General features: G+C 35.1%; 1 protein-coding gene across 2 annotated transcripts in view; it reads right to left on the bottom strand.

Moving 5' to 3' along the window:
* SPOCK3 (SPARC (osteonectin), cwcv and kazal like domains proteoglycan 3) overlaps window positions 1-22629 on the bottom strand; it is a 577835-nt gene that overhangs the window by 291354 nt on the left and 263852 nt on the right. For both annotated transcript variants that reach the window (XM_064371038.1, XM_064371039.1), the window contains exon 3: window positions 14876-14984. In XM_064371038.1, the coding sequence (XP_064227108.1) occupies window positions 14876-14984 (109 nt within the window). The remainder of the gene's footprint in view (window positions 1-14875; window positions 14985-22629) is intronic.

Below are 22629 nucleotides of genomic sequence, written 5' to 3'. Positions count from 1 at the left end.
AACTGTTCACAGAAAACATATCACTTTGTACTCATTATCTGTTTTTAGCAAACATTCAGGACTGAATGTTGTCCTCAACGTTAGAATTTCTTGAATTGAAAAGGATCACAATAATAATAATCCTTGGAACCTGGTCTACAGTATTACGAAGTTTCAATATTGGATGTGACTATAAAATGATAATAATGAACCACATTTTCTGGCACTCACATTAACACTAGCATTATATAAGTAGTTGGGAAGGCAAGCAATTTTGTTTTCACATTAAAAGAAATACAAAGTCCATTTCTTGGAATAAAGGCCATTTCTTGGAATGAGAATTATTTATTCTATGAAGCTAAATGGGAAGAGTAGATAAGCAGATGCCTCTTGTATCTTAACAGAAAGTTGTAATCGTACAAACATCAGGATATCAACATTTCCACTTTGGTTTAGTACATTAAAACAAAAGGAACAGATAACGTGATATTATATTTTCTGTCCCTAGGTGCTAAAAGTTTAACAGATCTTTCCACTTTTAATCCATAATAGTGTGTCAAAATATATAACATTTTAAATCACAGAAACTGTAAATGAAATAATTTCACTCCAAACTTAACTGTTTCAAATTTTCCAAACCTAAATCACTATTATTTCGATACATCTTCGTGTTTCAAAGACAAAGTGAAACGCTGGAAAGCAAAACATCTCAAAGTCAAATTTTATCATGTTTCACTTGTTCAAAAATTTCTTATTTTTATGTGTGTAATTATTATGTCAATCATAAGTTAAAATAATAATTGAAAAATCTTTTTTGCCATGTTTTCCACAGGAGCTTTTGCTCATAGCAAGATGCTAGAGTGTTAGAGGGTTCCCCATCCTACCTGACCCCAACACACAGACACTTATTAAAAAGTCTCTTTCCTGAGTTGGAGAAACTGTCCTCCCTAAACTCCATATGATTGTAATGGGATTCCCAACGATAATATCAAATATCCTCCCTAAAGATAAACACATATCACACAGACTGCCTAGTCACAGTGCCCCACTAGCCTGTCTGTGGTGATTGGCTGAGAAATCTGCACCTCCTCAGGATTGGGCCCCCATGTTTCCAAGCCATCTTACCATTCATAATTTTACAGCACATGAATGAAGAATTCCTGAATCCTGTGATGTGTACCACCATTACAAAAGCAGGCTCACAATTTGTGATCACCACCAGCAAGTGAAATGGGAAAACTAGGGCAGCAATAAAAAGGGACTCTAATCTCTGAGATGAGAAATAAAATCGTATATCCAGGATGATATATCAATGTCATAGCTTCAATCTAGTGATTTTCCATAGCCATTTCAACAATAATAGGCTATTTGTAATTATTTATTATGGATTCACAACTTTCTTCCACAACACATTCACGTGCACACACACCAACATGAGATATGCAATTCATCCTCAGGTCTATTTGGTTTGACTGTCCAAGTGCATTCTGTACACTCATACTCTCACCCATCCTACTGCACCAACAGAATCTTTCCCGCAGAGTGACTGCCCTCACTCTCTGACTAGCTGGAACTAGAATTTCACTGTTGCTTCTCACAGCACCTGGCATGATCCTTTGCAAAAGAAACACTTTTCTTATTTTATCTTGAACAAAGCCCTCCCATGGATTCCCTGTTACATTTACGATAAAATGTAAATGTAACACAGCTCTATAAGATCTGAGTGCTGTGCAGGTTTTGGACCTGATATGTTACTTCTCTCATGACCAAATTGGCTGTTTCACTGCTTTACACACTGGCCATTTCACTGTTTTATATACTGACTATTTCACTGTTTTATGGGCACATTCCAAGTCTGTTTCTGCTACAAAATGTTTGCAATCTCTGTTCCCTGTGTCTGGCTCACCCTTCCCTGATATCTGAAAATGACTCATTTCTTTTCACTCAAGCAATTCTTCAGATATTTTCTATAATGAGAAAGCTTCCTTAACTGCTCTGACCTTGCCTCTTCCCTCAGTCACCTCTATAATTGTGTTGACACTGTTCATTATATTAAATTACATTGTGTATTGTATGATTTCTTTATAGTCTGTCTTCCACTCCAAAGTGTGAAAGTAACAAGATTAGAGGCTTTCTTTGTCCTTCTAATATGATAATCCAAGTGCCTCTATGCACTATTGGCTCACAATAGATGCTCAATACATGTGTTCAGTGATAAACAAATTTTGAGTAAATGAATTCAGTAGAAATCTCAAGTAACAGAAAAACACTAAGCAATAAATTTGGCAGCATAGAAGTTGCCAATGCCCTGGGGAAAAGGAGTTTCACAGCTTTAGCTGCATAAAAATTCCAAATTAAAAATTAATCACAAGTTAGATGAGGTAAAAGTCTCTATTTACAGAAAGACTATATAACTTGCTGAAAATTTTTATAATATGTGGTAAGTGGAAAAGCAAATAGGAGTCAAAAGAATAAAAACAAAATTATTCTAAAAGATGTACCTGAAAAGAGCAGCATAATTGCACAATATGAATTAGAAGGAAACCATAGCCACAACTTCTACATTGTAGAAGATGTGGAATTTTTGTATGCTTGCTTTAAAAAAAATCATTACAGAAATTTTCATTTGTTCATATATGCTAAGCAATAAGTTAGCAGATACAGAAAGATTAAAAATATTATACGGAGCAATAATTGTTAGAGCAAGAAATACAAAGACAAGAAATAATGCTTCTAGGGCTGAGAACACAAACTGATGGATATGGGATATATCGAAGAGGATGATGAAGGTTATGGTTGGTAACAATAATAGTAACAATACTAAAAGCAACAATAAGAATAGAAACCACTGTCCCGAGTGTTTCATGAGTATTAATTAAACTGGTGTCTCCATAAGTTAGTAAGCAAAATGTCAGAAAAGACCCAACTGGATGCTTTTTACTTTCTTTGTGAACAAAATACTGAGTTTTCTCATGGAGAACAGAAAGGAAGATAGCAATATAAAGCTTAATGCAAACAGAGTTTTACAATAGCATTTTATAAGAGAGATATAAACTGATTTCCAACACAGAACAATTAGCAGAAGATGTGAATGGTCCAGTTAGGAATACAGCATATTCATCTGTTGTGGTATCAAGTCAGCCACATAGGATTCAATAATAACATGTGGATTTTAGTCTCAAATATATTAAGAAATAAACAGCTGTGTGACTGTGGACAAGTCAGTTAACAGGCAACTAATAATGGAATTACTAGGCAGCAGATAATGGGAGGCTTTGAAATTGAATAGGTCTAAATTCTCTTCCTAGCTATGGCACTTAATACTGGTGTAGCCTTCTTAATTAATATCAACTGAGTTTCAGTGTCTTAATCTGTAAAAGGAGGATAATGATAGTAACTACAAAATAAAGTAACACATGTAAAGTACCTATAAATTTCCTAGTAAGCTCTTACCAATAGCAGGTACTGTTATTTCTATGATTCTCAACCTAATCCTCTTTCTTATCATTTTCATAATCATTAAAATCCTTACCTTACATTTAGAATGCAGGATGGAATTAAATTTCTCTAAATAATTTTCTAGATCCAAAATTAGTTTATTCTAGTTACATGCAAACCCTAGACACATCTCAGTCAACCTTATGCTAAAACGAGAGGAAAGAAACCTACAAAAATGATAAGAATGTACTCGACCCCTGTAAATGAATTAGCTGTTGGTATTTTGTCACTAAATCAGTAGGCCTGTTGGATTTCAAAGCCTCCAATTATTTGCTGCCATAGTTAGCTGCCTGTTAACTGGATTGTCCAGAGTCACACAACTGTCTATTTATTAATACATTTATGACTGAAATCTAGCTTTCTATGTTGCACATATTATTATTGGATGTGTGTGTCTATCTTCATATCACTACAAATGAATATACTTTACTCCTGACTTAAATAATTATGTGTTAAGTATCTGTGACCCAGGCTTAAGTTAATATATTTTATATTCTGTTTTTATATAAAGGCTTTATAACAGGCAAAAATCCCTCCAAGTTTAGTGAAGCCCTATAGTCTACAGTGATGTTTTATGATCATCTGGAAATTCCAGTATTTCTTGTGTTTTATGTGCTACAGTTTTGTCTGTGGGAGTAAAGTGTTTACATTTGCAAATGAATTACATGTGATTGTTAGGGCATATCTACATCTGGTCCCCAGTAGACAAGTTCCTCAAAACACTTATACAGTCTCCTATGCTTTTAACCAACGTAAAATTTGATGAGACAGTTACTAAGATTCCATCATACATCTCTATAATTTTTCCACCATCAATTAATTCTTAAATTTTCTTGGTAGTAGATTTCAAATAGACTTATTAATTGGGATAGTGATAGCTACTATCACACATCTTAAAAGTTCAGTGTCTTAATACAAATGCTTATTTTTCTTTCATATAATAGGCCAACGAGGCTATTTCTTGGATGATCATTCCTATGGTGATTCTGAATATAAATTTCATTATATATGTGATTATGCCATCCATTAGGTCTCAAAATTATCTGCTTTCATCTTATAGGTCCAGAGAGAGGGAGGAAGCAGTCATGCCCATATCTTGACCATCTGAACTCCCAAGTGATAAGCATTACTTTTGTTCTGTTTTGACAAGCAAAACATAGTCCCATGATCTCACAGATATGTCAGGGTTGGTGGGAAGAGTGGCTGGAAACTAGTACCTGGCCTGGAAGGCACTTTCCAGAAACAAGTCCACTCTGTGAAAGAGGAATATGATCCTTTGTTTTATGGCTAACTGTCTCTCTGCCCAAAACTGAATATCAATGAGTACAAATTACATACTCAAAATCACAATGTAAGGACAGAAATAAATAAGAAGTAAATTGAGCTCCATATTTTGACACTAGGTCCAATGTGAAAAACATTCTTGAAAATATTTTAAAGAAATTTAAATAAAATAAGTAAAATTAAGCAAGAATATAGGAATATAAAGATTATTCAGACTGAAATATATCAGCAGTGACTACTAATTTCATAATTATTCATCTACATTAGTCAGCAACAAGAAAAAAGATTTTCTACAAAGTTTAAAAATCAATATGCTCCAGCCTTTAATGTCCATTACCCAGAAAAACAGTTGTCTCTTTTCCAACAGTTGGCTAGCAGGAGATTTAGCTGTAATTTACCCAAAATGTTGGATTCTTTAATACAGACTCAATAACAGCAGGTTTGGATTTAATATTTAAAATGTCACAATTAAAATCAAATGAAGTTATTAATGAATTCATAGCAATCATCATTCCAATTGATCACTGGAAATCACATTATTAAGAATGATAATATTAAATACTGTAAAATTTTAAGAAATATAATTAACTGGAGAGAGAAATATTTAGAATAAGAAATACTCCACCAACAAAGAGATTACCAAAAACAGAAACATGTAAAGCACTAATTAAGTTCATTATAGCACCTGTCCATCAAGCACTAATTGCTTTACAAGCAATGGTCTAAATAATAGTGGAAGTAAATAAATTATGCACATTTTGTGGCAGCTTGAAGATCCAGTTCTTCTTTTCGACTGTTGAGCATCTTCTTAAGCCTCCTTATCTTGTGCCAAAACTATCCTCCTCTCCAAAAAAAATTGCTTAAGTTCCAAAATGTTATCAGTATAGTCAATTTCTTTTAATTCACCACTATTTTTTTTAAACCATGATTCACCATGTTACAACTTAGAGATAATGGCTGATATCAAACCACCAAAACTATCCACATAGCCCCTCCATTATTAAAGGCACACACACATAATTTATTCCTGAAACTGAAAAGAGATAATGTGACTTTTATTATTATTTATTTATTTATTTTTTGAGAAAGAGTTTCCATCTGTCAACCAGCCTGTAGTGCAATGGTGCGATCTCAGCTCACCGAAACCTTTGCTTCCCTGGCTCAAGAGATTTCTGGTGCCTCAGCCTCCTGAGTAGCTTGGATCATAGGCATGCACTACCACACCCTGCTAATTTTTGTATTTTTAGTAGACACAGGTTTCACCATGTTGAACAGGCTGATCTCAAACTCTTGGCCTCAAGTGATCTGCCTACCTCAATCTCCCAAAGTGCTGGGATTACAGGCGTGAGCCACTGGTGCCCAGCCCCTACCAATTTTAAATAAAAAATAAACTGTAACAGTTGAAAACTCAAAATTACCAATGTCTAAACAGTATTCTTTACTGGTGAAGGTGTGAAACAACAGGCATCTTGTTTACAGTAGAGAAATTGGTACACTCTCCTTTGGAGGCTGTTGGACAATATATATTAATATTTAAACATATTTTCTTTTTGACATAGCAATCCAATTACTAGGAATTTATGGCAAAATTTTCATACACATGTATATAAAGATACATGTGGAAGAGTGTTGTACAAAGCACCATAATAAGAGAAACTAGAACTAACCCTAATGTCTATCAATAAAGTATCAAGTAAATTATGGGACAGTCCTGTAATGGATTTCTTTACAGTCATTTAAAGAAATGAGATAAAATGCATTTGCTGAACTGCAAATGTTCAAAGCATGTTATATTAAAAGAAGGCACAAAAACATGCATAAAATATTCCCATTTGGAGGTAAGTGTGTCTGTGTAAATGTGTGTGGGTGTGTGTGTAGATAATTTCTGGAAGTGTAGGAGTGGAACTGAGTGGTTGTGGGGAGTGGGGAAGGAATCAAATCTGTACTCCCTTTTCTATCTTATGGAGTTGTTACCTTATTCACATGTTGTTTTCATAAGTGTTAAATTTTAAAAATAGTTTTTAAATTGCTATCACTTATACCACCTTTGTATAATATTTTTCTACCCTCTTCTGTGTAGCTAATAATCATAGTTTTTCTCAGTTCTTTCAAAATTATAAATTAAAGCAACATAGGAAAAGATCCAATTTAGAAAAACTAGAATAATCACTATTTTTAATAGGCAGCTAGTTTTCTCTTTCTCATAGACAAAAGAATAGGGTTTTGCTTTTATATGAAAAGCATCTATTACATACCTGTGTAAATCTCTCTCTTCCTACAATTCAGAAACCTAAGTAATGTAATTGGATTCTGTAATCTGAGCATTTTTATCTTCATCTCTTAAGGATATTTGACTAACAGACATTAAGCCGTGTCTCTTAAGGATGTTTGACTAAGAGACATTAAGGTCTATCCAAAATACTTTTTTAAAAGTAACCTTCATTAATATCCAATTTTTTCTCTCTTCAGTGGTTTATACCAGATTCTTGTCTATTTGGGGAACAAGAAGAAACCAAGAAATACTTGCAACTTCCTTTGCTGTACTTTTCCCCCCAATTCACACTCTTCCTTGTATAGGGGAAGGTATAGGGGACATTCATGAAGCACTAGTTGGAAGGCAGCGAAATGGCTTCTGTGTGAAGGAGTTCCTTCCGTTCACTGTTCACATTACACCACCAGCTGGCCTTCATCTATTCCCTGTGTCATACAGCACTTTTTTGTGGCTGCTCCAATTGCCCCGTCTACTGATCATCACAATTTAAACCCCTGTTCTCACAACTGAAATCTTGGTATAGGAGATTCAGAAGTACACACAGAGGCACATTTGTTACAAATCTGTTAGACAGACTTTAAAGCTAGTGTATAAGGCAAACAGAGCTGGGAAGGATCTATACCTAGACCTAGAATTTCCTTCCTCCAAATGCAAGGAGGGTTCCTGCTAAGCAGAAGGAGTCTTTAGGCCCAGTGGAGAAATAAAATCCCTCTGACAAGACATGCAAGGACTTAGCTATGCTCACTCATAAAAGGTGACATTCCTTGAGGCATCTACAATCCTTCTCCTGTATTTTGAAATTTCTGGTCTAAAGCTCCTCTGCTCCTCTTCTCTGGTCATGGGGACATGGGTAGTGCCAAAGGATGTAAAGCAGAGAATCATTATGGGCAGCAAATTTGTTGAAATTAAGTACTCTAATAATCTTTAACCCACAAAAGGTATGCCCGCCCCCTTGCTATTTCTCTTTAAGCATCTGTCTCACATATTCTATAACACAATGAGGGCTCATTGTTCCCATTCTCTTGCTCTCAACTGCCAAAATCATGTCCTTCCTTTTATTTAATGTATAAGGTAATCTTAAATATCATCTCCTATAATCATGACAGGAGTAGATCAATTTTCTCAAATACTTTGTTAATGGCAACCCAACAACTCACCTGTTAGCTATTAAATATACAAACAAACACTATAATCTCTGTGGGTTAAAAAAAAATTTCTAATGTGTCATGGGCACAAAGACGGAGGAGCATTTATTTCTACCTTGGGCTGGGAAGGAAGACTGAATAGACCTTTCTCAATAATTAATGTTTATTGAGTGCTTTCATTGTCAAAAGTGCTTTACACAAATTATGTCTTTAATTCTTACAAGAACAGAGGGAGATACATAGTATAATTACCCACTCTATCTTTTAAACAAGAAAACTGAGTCTGTGAGAATTTAATTTGCTCAAAATCATTCTGGAGAAAGGGAGACGGAGCCAGACTTCAAAGCCAGTCAGTCCAGCTTCAAATTACATACCATTAACCATTATGCTAAAAGCCTTCTCAGAAATGGAGGCTGCCAGAAGAACAAAGAAATAAATGGGTAGAACATATCACAAGAAAATAAAACACAGCCGTAACCCACACCCATGATAGTAAAATATACAATGTGTTTAGGAAAAAATAGTAATAGGGAAGCCTATCATAATCCCTATGGATGTGCAAAAACAACTAGACCTACTTGTTCCATGATACGGAAGACGAACAAGTAGTTCTAGTTGTTTTTGTACATTAAGTCACTAATCCTTAAAACAGCATCACAGAAGGTACCATTTGTATGACATCTACTTTACAGCAGAAAAATCTGAAGCACTCAGAGCTTGAGTAACCTGTCTAAGATCACATAGCTAAGAACAGTGGGGCTAGACTGGGAAGCTAGGCTTTCTGATTCTGGCCCCTTGGGCTCTGAAATACATTCTGCGCACTCTACAGAATGAGTTTCCTGCTGTGAGAAAGCTGCAGTGGACCACTGGGAGAAAGCCACGGAGGAGGCTCTAAAGCTACCTGGGCCAGGTCACAAAAGACCACAAGAAGGATGCTGGACTTCAATCAACAGGTTCCTGATTTTCAACTGGAGAGGAAATATATCCCAACAATGATGAGGTGTTCTGTGTACTTCAAAAATAAAGTCAAGCCTGTGACTTATTTTCATATATGAGAAATATGCTTTCTGTTTTTGTAATGCTTAACACCTAACACAAAGCCTGACCAAATCATAGTGACTGATCAAGATGTACAATCGAAGTAGTTGAATTTTCTGATTATAAGCAATTCTCAACTATGGTAGATTATACTCCCTTCAGGGTGATAGCAGAATAATAGGAGAAGCTAAACATTGTATATTCAGCAATAAAAAAAAGTGGGTTAAAACATGTTTAGAAACAGTACATTAGGCAATCGATACAGAGAAATTTCTTTTTTAAAAATATAGGGTTGTGGTAAGAAAAGATGAATTAACAATCTACAATGCTTAGAACAATGTCTCATTTATATAACATGCTTTATAAGCAACATAAGACAATACAACATAATAAGAGCACAAATTCTAGAACCACAATGGCCAGGTTTACTGTCCTCATCTACCAACTGAACAAATTAAATAAATTTTCTGTCTCAGCTTTTATCATAGGTAAAATGGGGATAACAACTGTAACTCACCTTAACTCCAACTATTTTAAGATTAAATGAATTATACACACATATGCATGTATGTATGTATGTATGTGTGTGTGTGTGTGCGCGCGCGCGTGCATATAGATACAAATTCCAGACATAAAGGAAACTCTATGAAGTTCAGTTATGATCTGTGTTTTAAGAAGAGGAATCAATGTTATACTAATTTACTATCCACAGTGCAATGACCGTTTGTAAATGTAACTAATTTAAAAAAGTTTTGCAAACCTTCATCATCCTAACTAAAATAAATTTATGAAAAGCTAAGTACCTATAAACATCTGTTCATATATAAAATTGATAATTATGGAAAAGAATGTATATATAAACAAGATAGATAGGCATGATTTTAAATCTGAAATCTATAATTTGTATCTATCTATCTATATCTATCTATCTATCCATCCATCCATCCATCTCTATCAATTATGCTTCTATCTATCTATTCTCAAGCAGAACACCCAGAAGCTCTGAGCCTCAGTATGGGCATAATAAAGCTTAATATAAACATCAGTGTCATTGTAAAAGCTATATCAATGTAAGGCATTTAGTAAAAAGTTTTGCATATATTAAGTACAAAATAAATACTGGATTTCACTCTCTCTGAAGACATTATTGATACATTTATATTCCACAGAAACTACATGTCTCATAAGTATAGAAGTATCATTTTTAAATGATTATGATAAGTTCAATTCAGTTCAACAAACATTTGTGTAACTCTACTATAACTTAGGCTTTGTGATTAAATCTTTCTGTCTTCGATATTTCAACAAAGAAAACACAAACGCCATAGCTATTCAATCAGTGATCATATAAATAAATTATGTCTTGTTTTAAAAATAGTCATTATAAGCCATGAGTCCCAAAATTGCATAGTTAAAATAGATAAATTTTAGGACTAGCTTTCTTTTGATAATGAGTTTTGATAAGTAGCATTTTACATTAGTTTCATCATATTCTAGGTAATGGCTTCTTAGGAGGTCAAAAGCACTTCCTTATTGATTCCCTTTCTTTAATCCTTAGGTGTAAATTAAGTAGAATTAACATGGCTAGTTTTGCCCTACAACAGCTTCTCCAACCTTCCTCTGTCTTATTATGCCAACCCTTTTTCTTTTAATATCAGCAGCATCGATTGGTGCCAGCAACACTAATCTAGAAATAGTGTTAATTATCTGCAGCTGCAGGGCAGCCAGGGAGCATAAAACACTAGGCTTCTTGCTCAGGATCTACAAAAACAATGAAACAACAACCCTCAGCTGTCCGCATTTGCAGCAATGTCCCCAAGGGTAGCAGTGTAAAAAAGGGATCACATTCAAAGCTTGGGAAAGCCATCAGGTATTTCATATTAAAGCATCTAAATAATGGGTTATGTGACCATATTGGAAAAACGTGCTGCAGCTAAAGTTCTTTCTCATTATTCATAACACTATTTTCTTTTAACTGGAAATGATCATGGTAAAAGAATGTTACCACAATAACAAAGATACCATCTTGTTTGAGACAAGTTCTTCACAGAAAAATTCATTAGGAGACAATATCCAAATAGATGACTTTGAACATAAGCTATTTGGATGGTTTACACCATCCTCTACACCAGCAGTGGTGGTCAAAGCTAGAGTAAAATTATGATTCACCTAATCATGTTATTTTCTGATTTCAGAGGACAATTATTGTTATTTAAAACATTAAGGAAGGAGAAATTTGCTAATTATTTCGATTATTTACAAATCCAAGTGGAGGACCTACCAGTTTCATAAAACCAATTGTTACATCCCTTGTTTCATATTTAAATATTCTTCTTTAACAAGATCATGTCTTTGCAGCAATATGTATGGAGCTGGAAGCCAGCATCCCAGAAAACCAACAAAGGAACAGAAAACCTAATACCACATGTTCTCAGTTATAAGTGAGAGCTGAACAACACATGGACACAGGGAGGGGAACAACACTCACTGGGGCCTGTCTGTGGGGGGAAGAGGGAGGGAGAGCATCAGGATAAATAGCTAATGCATGTGGTGATGGGCTGATACATGCAGCAAACCACCATGGCACACCTTTACCTATGTAACAAACCTGTACATTCTGCACAAGTATCCCAGAAGGTAAAATAAAATATTTAAAAATCCTTCTTTTCTAGTCTGTAAATCATGCATTCATTTATTCTGCCAATTAAAACATATTTGTTGATTGATGCCTATACCCTTCTTAATTCATTTTCAACAAATATACACAAAGCACAAAGAAAATAATGTTTAAACTTAGATTATCTAGATTGACCATTTCAATTGATCAAACTATTTGTTAAAATGTTCTTCCCTAAATATTCTACAAATAGCAGCTATTTTACTAAACTCCTCAAAGAAAACATGTACTGACCAGTAATTCAAGATCTGGGTACACAGTAATAAATTAGAAGCAGACCCTACCTTTACTGAGATTTCAGACTGTCAAAGGAGACTGATGTTTGACAAACTATTACAAATGTCATGAGCCTTCTAAGATGACAAGTTTAAAATTCTAAGGCAATGAAGAAATGAGTGTGATATGTACTATCAGTAAGAGGAGGCTGGAAAGCATCTTTGAAAAATTGTATATCCCTTGCAGGAAGGAACAGTAAGTTTCCTTTCTCTTTTATGAGATCAAGGAAAGAAAAATTAAGTTGTTCCTTTAAATGGAAAAAAGTAGCAATTCGTATTCTAAACTGTGTAAATGGACAAAAATTGATTAATTAAGCTGTCTTTCTCTGCTTTCTCTATCCCATCCCCCAAATACACACAATCCTCAAATCTAAGATCTAGATTATTTATATTAGCCATTTTTATTGATCAAAGTGCTTGGCAAAGCTCTTCTTCCCTAAGTGTTGTATAAACATTCACTATGTACTGACATCCTCCAAGCAAATAAAGCATATCAAATATTAATCTTAAAATCAATTTGTTGGAAACTAGTGATTTATTTATTGAGTAGAGCATGGATTGAGTGTACATTTATAAATAGTCTCTATCAGAAATAGAACAGGACCAAATACTATTTACATAAAACCTTTTGAAATTCACCCACTAAAAGCATATTAGTCTCCCCTCTGAACCCCCTCCACTACTACACCAAAGGCAAAGCTTCAGTAGTGCCCTATTCAGGATCCTTCAATTATATGTACTAAGGGACATTTGGCTATTGGTTTCTGATAGTTTTTATCATGTTAAGTAAGTTTTGTCTGTAGTTAAGTCATTTAACAAGTCAGAGAAGTAATGAGACAGCACAGTTGTAAAAAGCATAGACTCGGGTCGATCAATACAGATAGGAATTGAAGCTCTGAAAATGTCTAGCTTTGTAGTCTTGAGTCAGTTAGTTTAACCTCTTTTAGCTTCAGTGTCCAACAAGTGTCAAGATGATGTGTCTCTGCTACAGACATGACATTAATTGTCAGGTCTTTGTTCCTCTTTGACTTGGGTTCAGGGGGCCAGGGTTGAAGTGGCAGGTGAACCTTTTAAAAGCTGTTAAATGTCTGCACAGGGAAATTTTTCCCAGGGTTTCTAGAATTTGTGATAGAACAGTTTTTGCTTTTATGGGAAATAAACTTAGTTTCTGCAACTTAGGAGAGAGATCATATATAAATCCCTTTTTACACCCTTCTCTTTTTATTTCACCCCCAATATACAGACGTTCACATACTAATATTTTTAAATTTGTATGATTAATTAATAGAAATGCCAAGAAATTTAGAATCCTAAATATAAAAATGAATTTCTGGCCCAAAGCTCTGTTATCCCTCTGTAAAACTAACGTCGAAGTCATGGTTGACAGGGGATTTGTTACTGATAACTGCTTCACCCTTTTGTGCTTTCCAGTAGTACCCTGACTTTATGGAATTGTGATTTACAAGAATTCTTTTGTTCTTTACATCACCAAACTATTGTCTTCTTTCTCCTACTCCCTCTCTCTTACTTCCACAAGTACTTTACTGATATACCATGATTCTATCCTGATTGAACACATTTCCAAACCCCCGACCTCTGTTACATCAACCTCCTTTGGTTATAGAAATCTGCCACTATAGACTTAACATTGTGGAATAAAGACTTCTCCTAATCCACCCAGCATGTACAAGAGGGTGTCATGTACACGTGCTCTTACATTACAAGAAACATCAATGTAACTTAAATATTAGCTGTTTCCTAGAAATGCTACTTATACTCTTATTCTTATTTTCCAGTATTCTTATTCTCTTTCTGTTGGTGTGTTTGAGTAACAGAATTTACATGCAAGCACACTACAGCCAAAAACCCAACTTTTCTCTGAGCATAAACAAATAGCAAAATTTTCTTTGTTCATTCAATTTAAAAGCAATACATCAAGTCCATTATCACAGAAAGAATATTCTCTCAAAAATAACTTTAAAAATCATAAAGGAAATGAATACACCACTTGTTTTAGTCAGTTAACCAATGAATTCGCTTTTGATTGTGGCACATTCAAATTTTAAGACTCAGCACCAAACTACACAGGCTATTTCCAAATTATGGGTCCTTCTGCAAACAGAGCGTATCTTACAGAACCAGTGATGGTTGTTGTAATATACTTGAAATCCTCCCTTCCTCTTTAGAAATTGTGACTCAGCATCCAGGGAATTGATGCAAGGGCTCCACTGGTATCAGTGCCTCCTAAAGAAGTTGTGCTGAGGGTTTCAAGTCCCAAATCCCTATTTCGTGACCTTTAAACTCTTTTTATAAACATCAATCATTTTTCTCCTTTAATTTTCCAACTGTCTCCTGAGGGAAATAAAGATGGTTTAATAGCCATAAACAAAAATACATGGTGGGTACAAAACTAATTGTTCCTTAAACTTGAAAAAGCATAAACATTTAGCTGTAACATTTAAATATCATCTTTGTAAGACCTTCTTTATTCAATAATATATGCCTCAAATTCTATAATCCATAGCAATTGTGATTGATTCCAATGTTTAATCCAAGTGAATCATAATTGTATTAACCAAGCTTCTGAAACCATTTCAATAAAATTCTGCATAAAAGATTAGCAGGCACTGCCAAATATTTATACTCTGCAGTTATTCCCGGTAAGGAGTGCTGTTCAATCAGTGAGATTAGATTTAACAATGTTTACCTGTGTGTAAGCCTCCGGTGACTAATGCAGACTGCTGTCTGAGAATCTTGAGCAATGCATACTTTATGACGACTACATTTCATCTTTAAGCATGGATCTTTAGCTGGATCTAAAGTTAAAAAAAATGCACAGAAAATCAGCTTCTGTAAAAGGGAGTTATCAAATCCTGTCAAACACAATTTGATCAGGTAATTTACATAGTGTTTAGTTGTAAACTTTCTTCACATTCTTCCTCTATTAAGAGATACTTCTGCTTCTACCCACATAACTCAGAGTTAACACCCAGCTGTAGTTTAGTCTCCCCGACTCTATTCAGAAGCTGAGATGTGCATACGCCTATGATCAGACAATGTGTAATCAAAATAGAAACTTGGAGACCCAAACTCTGTAATTCCTACTACCTTCTAAGCAGTAAAGGTGGTGAAATAAAGTTAGAATATGTTCCTGGAATATTTTATGACAGTGAAAAACTACAATATATTCCTTTGCTTTCCCTAGATAAATGCTGGTGGGTAAATACAAAAGATGAAACGAACAAACAAAAATGTCAGTGGACATCAGTGGATATCTTTGGATATCCAAAGATAGTCTAGAGCTGTACTTGGGGACTGGATGAGTATAGCATGTAAGAACTGAGATACTGCATTTTCATTTTTACATCATTTGTGCATAATATTTTGACCACCATTTCTTCAAACAAACCTCTGTCTTGATGGCTGCCAACAAAAAGTCTACATGAAGTGTTGATTTTTTTTTTTGGTAACAGCTTGATTTACATATAATTCACATATTACACTATTCAGGCAGTTAAGTTTACAGTCAATGGTTTTCAGTATCTTTGCAATTGTAAACTACCACCACAATCAATAACAGAATAATTCTATCACCAACAATACCTAAACTATCCTCTTGTTATCATCTCCTATTCCCTCTCCCCTCCACTAGTATTAGCCAAATTCCCATCTCATTTCCATCTCTAAGATTTGCCTATTTTGGACATTTTATATAAATTGAATGATAAAATTCATGGTGCTTCTTGCCTAGTGTCTTTTACTTAGAACAATGATTCTGAAGTTCAATCGTGTTGCAGCATGAATCACTGCTTCATTCCTTTCTATAGCAGATTATTAGAACATTTTACGGATATACCACATTTATTTATTCACTAGTAGCATTTTGCTTGTTTCCACTTTTTGGCTATTGTGAATAATGCTGCTATTGGTGATCATTCATGATTAATCCTAGTGCCACTTGGTTGTAATTTGTTGTAGTGGGCAGACCAGAGGGGGAGTTGGTGCAAATAAACAAAAGGTGCTGAGTGTCCAGATTTGGTACATGCCAAAATTGAGAGAACGAAACAATGAAATATGCCAAACAAAACAAATCTAGTGCACAAAAAGAAATAGAACCAGAATAATGTGCATTTGGAATTTGCAGAAATACTTGGAAGGGCTCCCGGCTGACCAGTGGACATAAAATGTGTATTTGAAACAATCTTTGAGGGTAAGCTCAAGCTGATGTAAAAATCAAATTTAGCTTTTCATGTAAGTGCTAATTCTTAAGCATATTTAGTCAATAGCCTAAAAAAGGTGGATATATTCTGATAATCAATGCATTTTTATTTTATTTCATTTTTGAGACAGTGTCTTGCTCTGACACCCTGGCTGGAGTGCAGTGGTGCGATCTTGGCTCACTGCAACCTCTGCATGCCAAGTTTAAGTGATTCTCCTGCCTCAGCCTCCCAAGTAGCTGGGATTATAGGTGCGTGCCACCACACCCAGCTACTTTTGTATTTTAAGTACAGATAGGGTTTCACCATGTTGGCCAGGCTGCTCTGGAACTCCTACCCACCTTAGCCTCCCAAAGTGCTGGGATTACAGGTGTGAGGCATTGCCCTCGGCCTGATAATCAATGAATTTAATAAAATACAGACAAAAGCTATAATGTATATGCACATAGATCTTACTGATTTCAATATATAAATTGTATTTATGCAAAAATCTTATTAAAGATTTTACATAACTATGAGATTTAAAATAAAGAATGTTAACATGTATCATTGGTGAAATGTTACACAGACATTTTATATTAATCGATGCTAAAGTTCACTATGCAAATGTAAATTGCTACAACATTATTTTCAGACTATCACTTCGAATCATCATTAGTTAAGAAATGCTATCTTCAAAATACTGCACTATAAGAGTGTATTACTTCTTGTTGGACAACATAAAAAAAACACACACAATAACCTAGAAGACATCAAAAATGTTTTGAGTTATTTCTAATGTTTAGTCTATGTTGATTTCTAATTATTAAAATAACTTTAAAAAATTCATTAAATAATGTCATTGTTACCTGCCTCTGTACTATATAGACATACATGTCATATATTCTTTTTGAGTATATTCTATCTTGGACATAAGTTCTGAAAAAGGAGTCTTTTCATTTTGAAATAAAACACTACAGTACATTTAAAATTATCATTATTAATGTAGTTACGATTTCAGTGCAGACCAGTAATATCACAGCTATTTTTTTCTTTACCTTGTACAATCTATATCTGATAATTTCCAAAAGTTCTATGACACACTTTTGTCACATATATTCAAGAAAATAGAACTCAAAAATTGATATACAGTGAAAACAACAAATTTGACACATGAAAACACTGTAATGAATTTACATAGGATTCTATGTAAATGACCAAATAAGAGAGGAGCAATATTTGTCAGGAGGTGGAAAACACAGGAGAGAGTGAAAATAAAGAATCAGATGCAAGCATCTACAATAACAAAAAGACCACTTTCTGTGCATAAGATTTTAACCATCTGTATTTTTTAGTAGAACTCACATTGTTGGCAGCTTAAAAAACACAAAACATTACATGCTGTAAATACAGATGCCCAAGATTTTATTCTTGAAACCATAACAATAACACAACAAAATTATCTTGGCTGAAGCCCAAGGATTAGAATCGGTCCTGTGCCTTAAAGAGGTCTGGCATAAATTCATCATCTCCCTCTGTTGTGTTCTTCTTTCCATCCTGTTTTCCATTTAACATCTCCTCTTCTGTTCTGCATGGTTGTATTTAGCTTTCTCTCAAGCAGCCAGTCAAACTGCCTCTAGAAAGATTTCAGCAAGTGCATTTGATTTCACTTGGTTATGTTCTTTGCTTCACCCTAATCTCTAATAAACTTTGCGGTCAGTGGAAACTAACCTGGGTACTTGACAAATATGGTTTTCTTTTTTGGTGTGTTTTAGAAAATATCATCTGTATTTTAAACAACTGGCATATAATGTATCCTTTGAGCTTCATCATATTTGCAATGTAGGATTTCCCTCAATCTTTTACCAGAATACTTGTTTTTCAGTCCAGAATTTTTCCCAGTTATTTCCAGGTGAGTATAAACTAGGAAGAAGCAGGCCTCATGTAGCCCATAATGGTGGGAATGCCTGAGTAAACAAGGGCAGGTGAGAGCAAAAACAAAAGTGAATGGAGCCCCAGGTTAAGTGAAAAAAGAGATGTAATTTATGAGAAGTCCTAATGTGATGGGAACAGGGAAGTCAAGAAAACAAACGTGGGTGGCAATTTACAGGGAGGAGCAGAAAAGTTCATATTGATATTCATTTCTAGTGTATGTGGTTAAGAAAAGGCAAACAGTCACACCACTGAGGTGTAAAAATTGACATTAATGTTAGCATTAAGAATACAAATGACCACATAAACAGAACCAAAGACAAAAACCACATGATTATCTCCACAGATGCAGAGAAAGCCTTCAACAAAATTCAACAGACCTTTATGCTAGAACCCCTCAATAAACTAGGTATTGATAGAACGTATCTCAAAATAATAAAAGATATTTATGACAAATTCACAGCCAATATCATACTGAATGGGCAAAACTGGAAGCACTCCCTTTGAAATCTGGCACTAGACAAGGATGCCCTCTCTCACCATTCCTATTCAATATACTACGGAAGTTCTAACCAGAGCAATCAGGCAAGAAAAAGAAATAAAGGGTATTCAAATAGGAAAGGAGGAAGTCAAATTGTCTCTATTTGCAGATGACATAATTGTATATCTAGTAGATCCCATTGTCTCAGTCCAAAATCTCCTGAAACTGATAAGCAAGTTCAGCAAAGTCTCAGGATACAAAATCAATGTGTAGAAATCACAAGCATTCCTATACATCAATAATAGACTTAAAGAGAGTCAAATCAAGAATGAATTGCCATTCACAATTGCTACAAAGAGAATAAAATACCCAGGAATACAACTAACAAATGAAGTAAAGGATCTCTTCAAGGAGAACTACAAATCACTGCTCAAGGAAATAAGAGAGGACACAAACAGAAACATTTCATGCTCACGGTTAGGAAGAATCAATGCTGTGAAAATGGCCATACTGCCCAAAGGAATTTATAGATTCAATGCTATCCCCATCAAGCTACAAATGACATTCTTCATGGAACTGGAAACACCACCTTAAACTTCATATGGAACCAAAAGAGAGCCCGCATAGCCAAGTCAATTCTAAACTGAAAGAACAAAGCTGGAGGCATCATGCTACCTGACTTCAAACTATACTACAAGGCTACAGTAATCAAAACAGCACGGTACTGGTACCAAAACAGAGATATAGACCAATGGAACAGAACAGAGGCCTCAGAGGCAATGCCATACATCTACAACATCTGATCTTTGACAAACATCATAAAAACAAGCAATGGGGAAAGGAGTCCCTGTTTAATAAATGGTGTTGGGAAATCTGGCTAGCTATGTGCAGAAAGCAGAAACTGGACCCCTTCCTGACACCTTACACTAAAATTAAGTCCAGAAGGATTAAAGACCTAAACATAAGACCTAACACCATAAAAACCCTAGAAGAAAACCTAGGCAAAACCATTCAGGACATAGGCATAGGCAAGGACTTCATGACTAAAACACCAAAAGCATTGGCAACAAAAGCTAAAATAGACAAATGGGATCTAATTAAACTCCAGAGCTTCTCCACAGCAAAAGAAACAAGCATTAGAGTGAACTGGCAACCAACAGAATGGGAAAAAATTTTTGCAATCTACCCATTTGACAAAGGTCTAATATCCAGAATTTACAAAAACTAAAACAGATTTACAAGAAAAAAACAAACAAATCCATTCAAAAGTGAGCAAAGGACATGAACAGACACTTTTCAAAGAAGATATATATGAGGCCAACAAACATATGAAAAAATGCTCATCATTCGTCATTGGAGAAATGCAAATCAAAACCACATTGGGATACCACCTCACTCCCTTTAGGATGGCGATCATTAAAAAATCTGAAAAAAACAGATGCTGGAGAGGATGTGGAAGAATAGGAACACTGTTAAATTGTTGGTGGGAGCATTCAACCACTGTGGAAAACAGTGTGGTGTTTCCTCAAGGACCTAGAAATAGAAATTCCATTTGACCCAGCAATCCCATTATTGGATATATATCCAAAGGATTATAAATTGTTCTATTATAAAGACACACACATACATATGTTCACTGAGGCACTGTTTACAATAGCAAATACCTGGAACTAACCCAACTGCCCATCAATGATAGACTGAACAGGTAAAATGTGGCACTTATACACCATGGAATACTATGCAGCCATAAAAAAGGATGAGTTTGTGTCCTTTGTAGGGACATGGATGAACCTGGAAACCGTAATTCTCAGCAAACTGACACAAGAACAAAAATCAAACACCTCATGTTCTCACTCATAGGCTGGTGTTGAGCAATGAGAACACATGGACACAGGGAGGGGAGCATCACACATTAAGTTCTGTTGGGGGGGACCAGGGGAGGGACAGCAGGCGGTAGGGAGTTCGGGTGAGATAACATGGGAAGGAATGCCAGATATAGGTGATGGGGATGGAGGCAGCAAACCACAATGCCATGTATGTACCTCTGCAACAATCCTGCATGTTCTTCACACGTAGCCCAGAAATTAAAGTGCAGTAAAAAATATATATATATATATATTTAAAATAAATAAATAGACTAAAAAAAAGAATTCAAATGAACTTCAACATGGTAGGATGAAACTCCTAATCTGTACAGACTCATTTCCAATTCCTAACAAAACAGGTATTTTAGAAGATTGAATCTAAGCAAAATTACTGCCCCCTCATTTTTTTTTTTTTTTTCTGAGGTGCAGTCTTGCTCTGTTGCCCAGGCTGGAGTGCAGTGGCACGATCTTGGCTGTGCAGTGGCACGATCTTGGCTCACTGCAATATCTGCCTCACAAATTCAAGCAATTCTCCTGCCTTAGGCTCTTGAGTAGCTGGGACTACAGGCATGCAGCCACTACACCCAGCTAATTTTTGTATTTTTGGTAGAGATGGGGTTTCACCATGTTGGTCAGGCTGATCTTGAGCTCCTGACCTTGTGATCTGCCCGCCTTGGTCTCCCAAAGTGCTGGGATTACAGGCATGAACCACCACACCTAGCCACAAAATTACTCTTAAATCATGCTATATACAATGCTTGGTAAACTTAAGGATCTAATATTTCAAGGAGAAGTTAGGAGAAAGATGTCCCTCTGGTAGTCACCTTAAAGAATGTACATTTGAAACAATCTAGTTAGATTTTTAGGATGCTCAGTTTAATGACATATTTAAAGCAAAAAGACAGAAAACCTATTTTTATGGCCAGCTCTCTTATTCTCTTCCCACAGCACATTTTTGGGTTGGAACAGAGAACTCAGGCACCGTCTCCCAGGTTTTATGCATACCGGGAACAGATTAATGGACAATGATTTTCTTGGAGTCATCAACTTCTCGCCCATCACCTTAACATTTTGAGAACAGCTGTGAAGAAAGCATTAGAAAAACAGGGCTCTATCTGTGCAAACACTCTACTCTAGATGAGAAATGATTGGGAAGTTCCTAGACCTTAGAATTTCAATGCCCTTTAAAATACTGAAATATAATCACAAAACCCAAAAACCTCTGACAATTGAAAGGTCTTTGGGTTTTTTTGTTTGTTTGTTGTTGTTGTTGTTGTTGTTGTTGTTATTCCCGGGGATGGGGGAGCATGCAAACATTTGTGAAAATCTCATTCGATAGAGAAAATAATACTGTGAATTAATGTAAATTAATTTATGATTTTAACTCAATTTAGTGTTCAGCTTCAAAAGGATTACTATTTTTAATTGCAGGGTGGTGTGCTGCAGAATTTTAATTTTTTTACAGGATATGCATGTAGTTGTATGCAGTATATGATACACAGATCATATTTTTTTAACAGTATGATAATTTCAAAATTCCATACACATCTGTTCTAAGGATTGGGATGGGATATTATATGAGCATTCAATTATTGCAATTTATTCAGTATTTGCCATGTGCCAGTATAGTTCTTTTTAGTGTATGTGGAAAATATCCTTAAAGCCATTTTCTGAAACATGTTAGCATCTCAGTTTTAGATGTCAGGAAACTAGAGCTGAAATACAATGTTTGTCATAGGATGTATAACTAGTAAATAGTAGAACCAGGTCTCAAACCCAAGCCCTTGGAATTAGAAAACTTAAATAATTTGCCCCTGAAGAATCCTGTTTCCAGAGCTTTCCATGAGATTCAGAATAGCTGAAACAATGTCCTGGGATCAGCTTATCTTTATATTCTCCACAGAATAAAAAGTTAAAACCTTTGCTGTAATAATATTAATATCTAATATCTAGTAAGATAAGCAGAAAATACTGTAAGATTGATTAT

The sequence above is a fragment of the Aotus nancymaae genome, unplaced genomic scaffold (genome assembly GCF_030222135.1).
Source record: "Aotus nancymaae isolate 86718 unplaced genomic scaffold, 86718_ANA_hifiasm-v0.15.2.pri h1tg000115l, whole genome shotgun sequence".
Classification (NCBI taxonomy): Eukaryota; Metazoa; Chordata; class Mammalia; order Primates; family Aotidae; genus Aotus; species Aotus nancymaae.
This window is presented reverse-complemented; position numbering and strand designations above follow the sequence as displayed.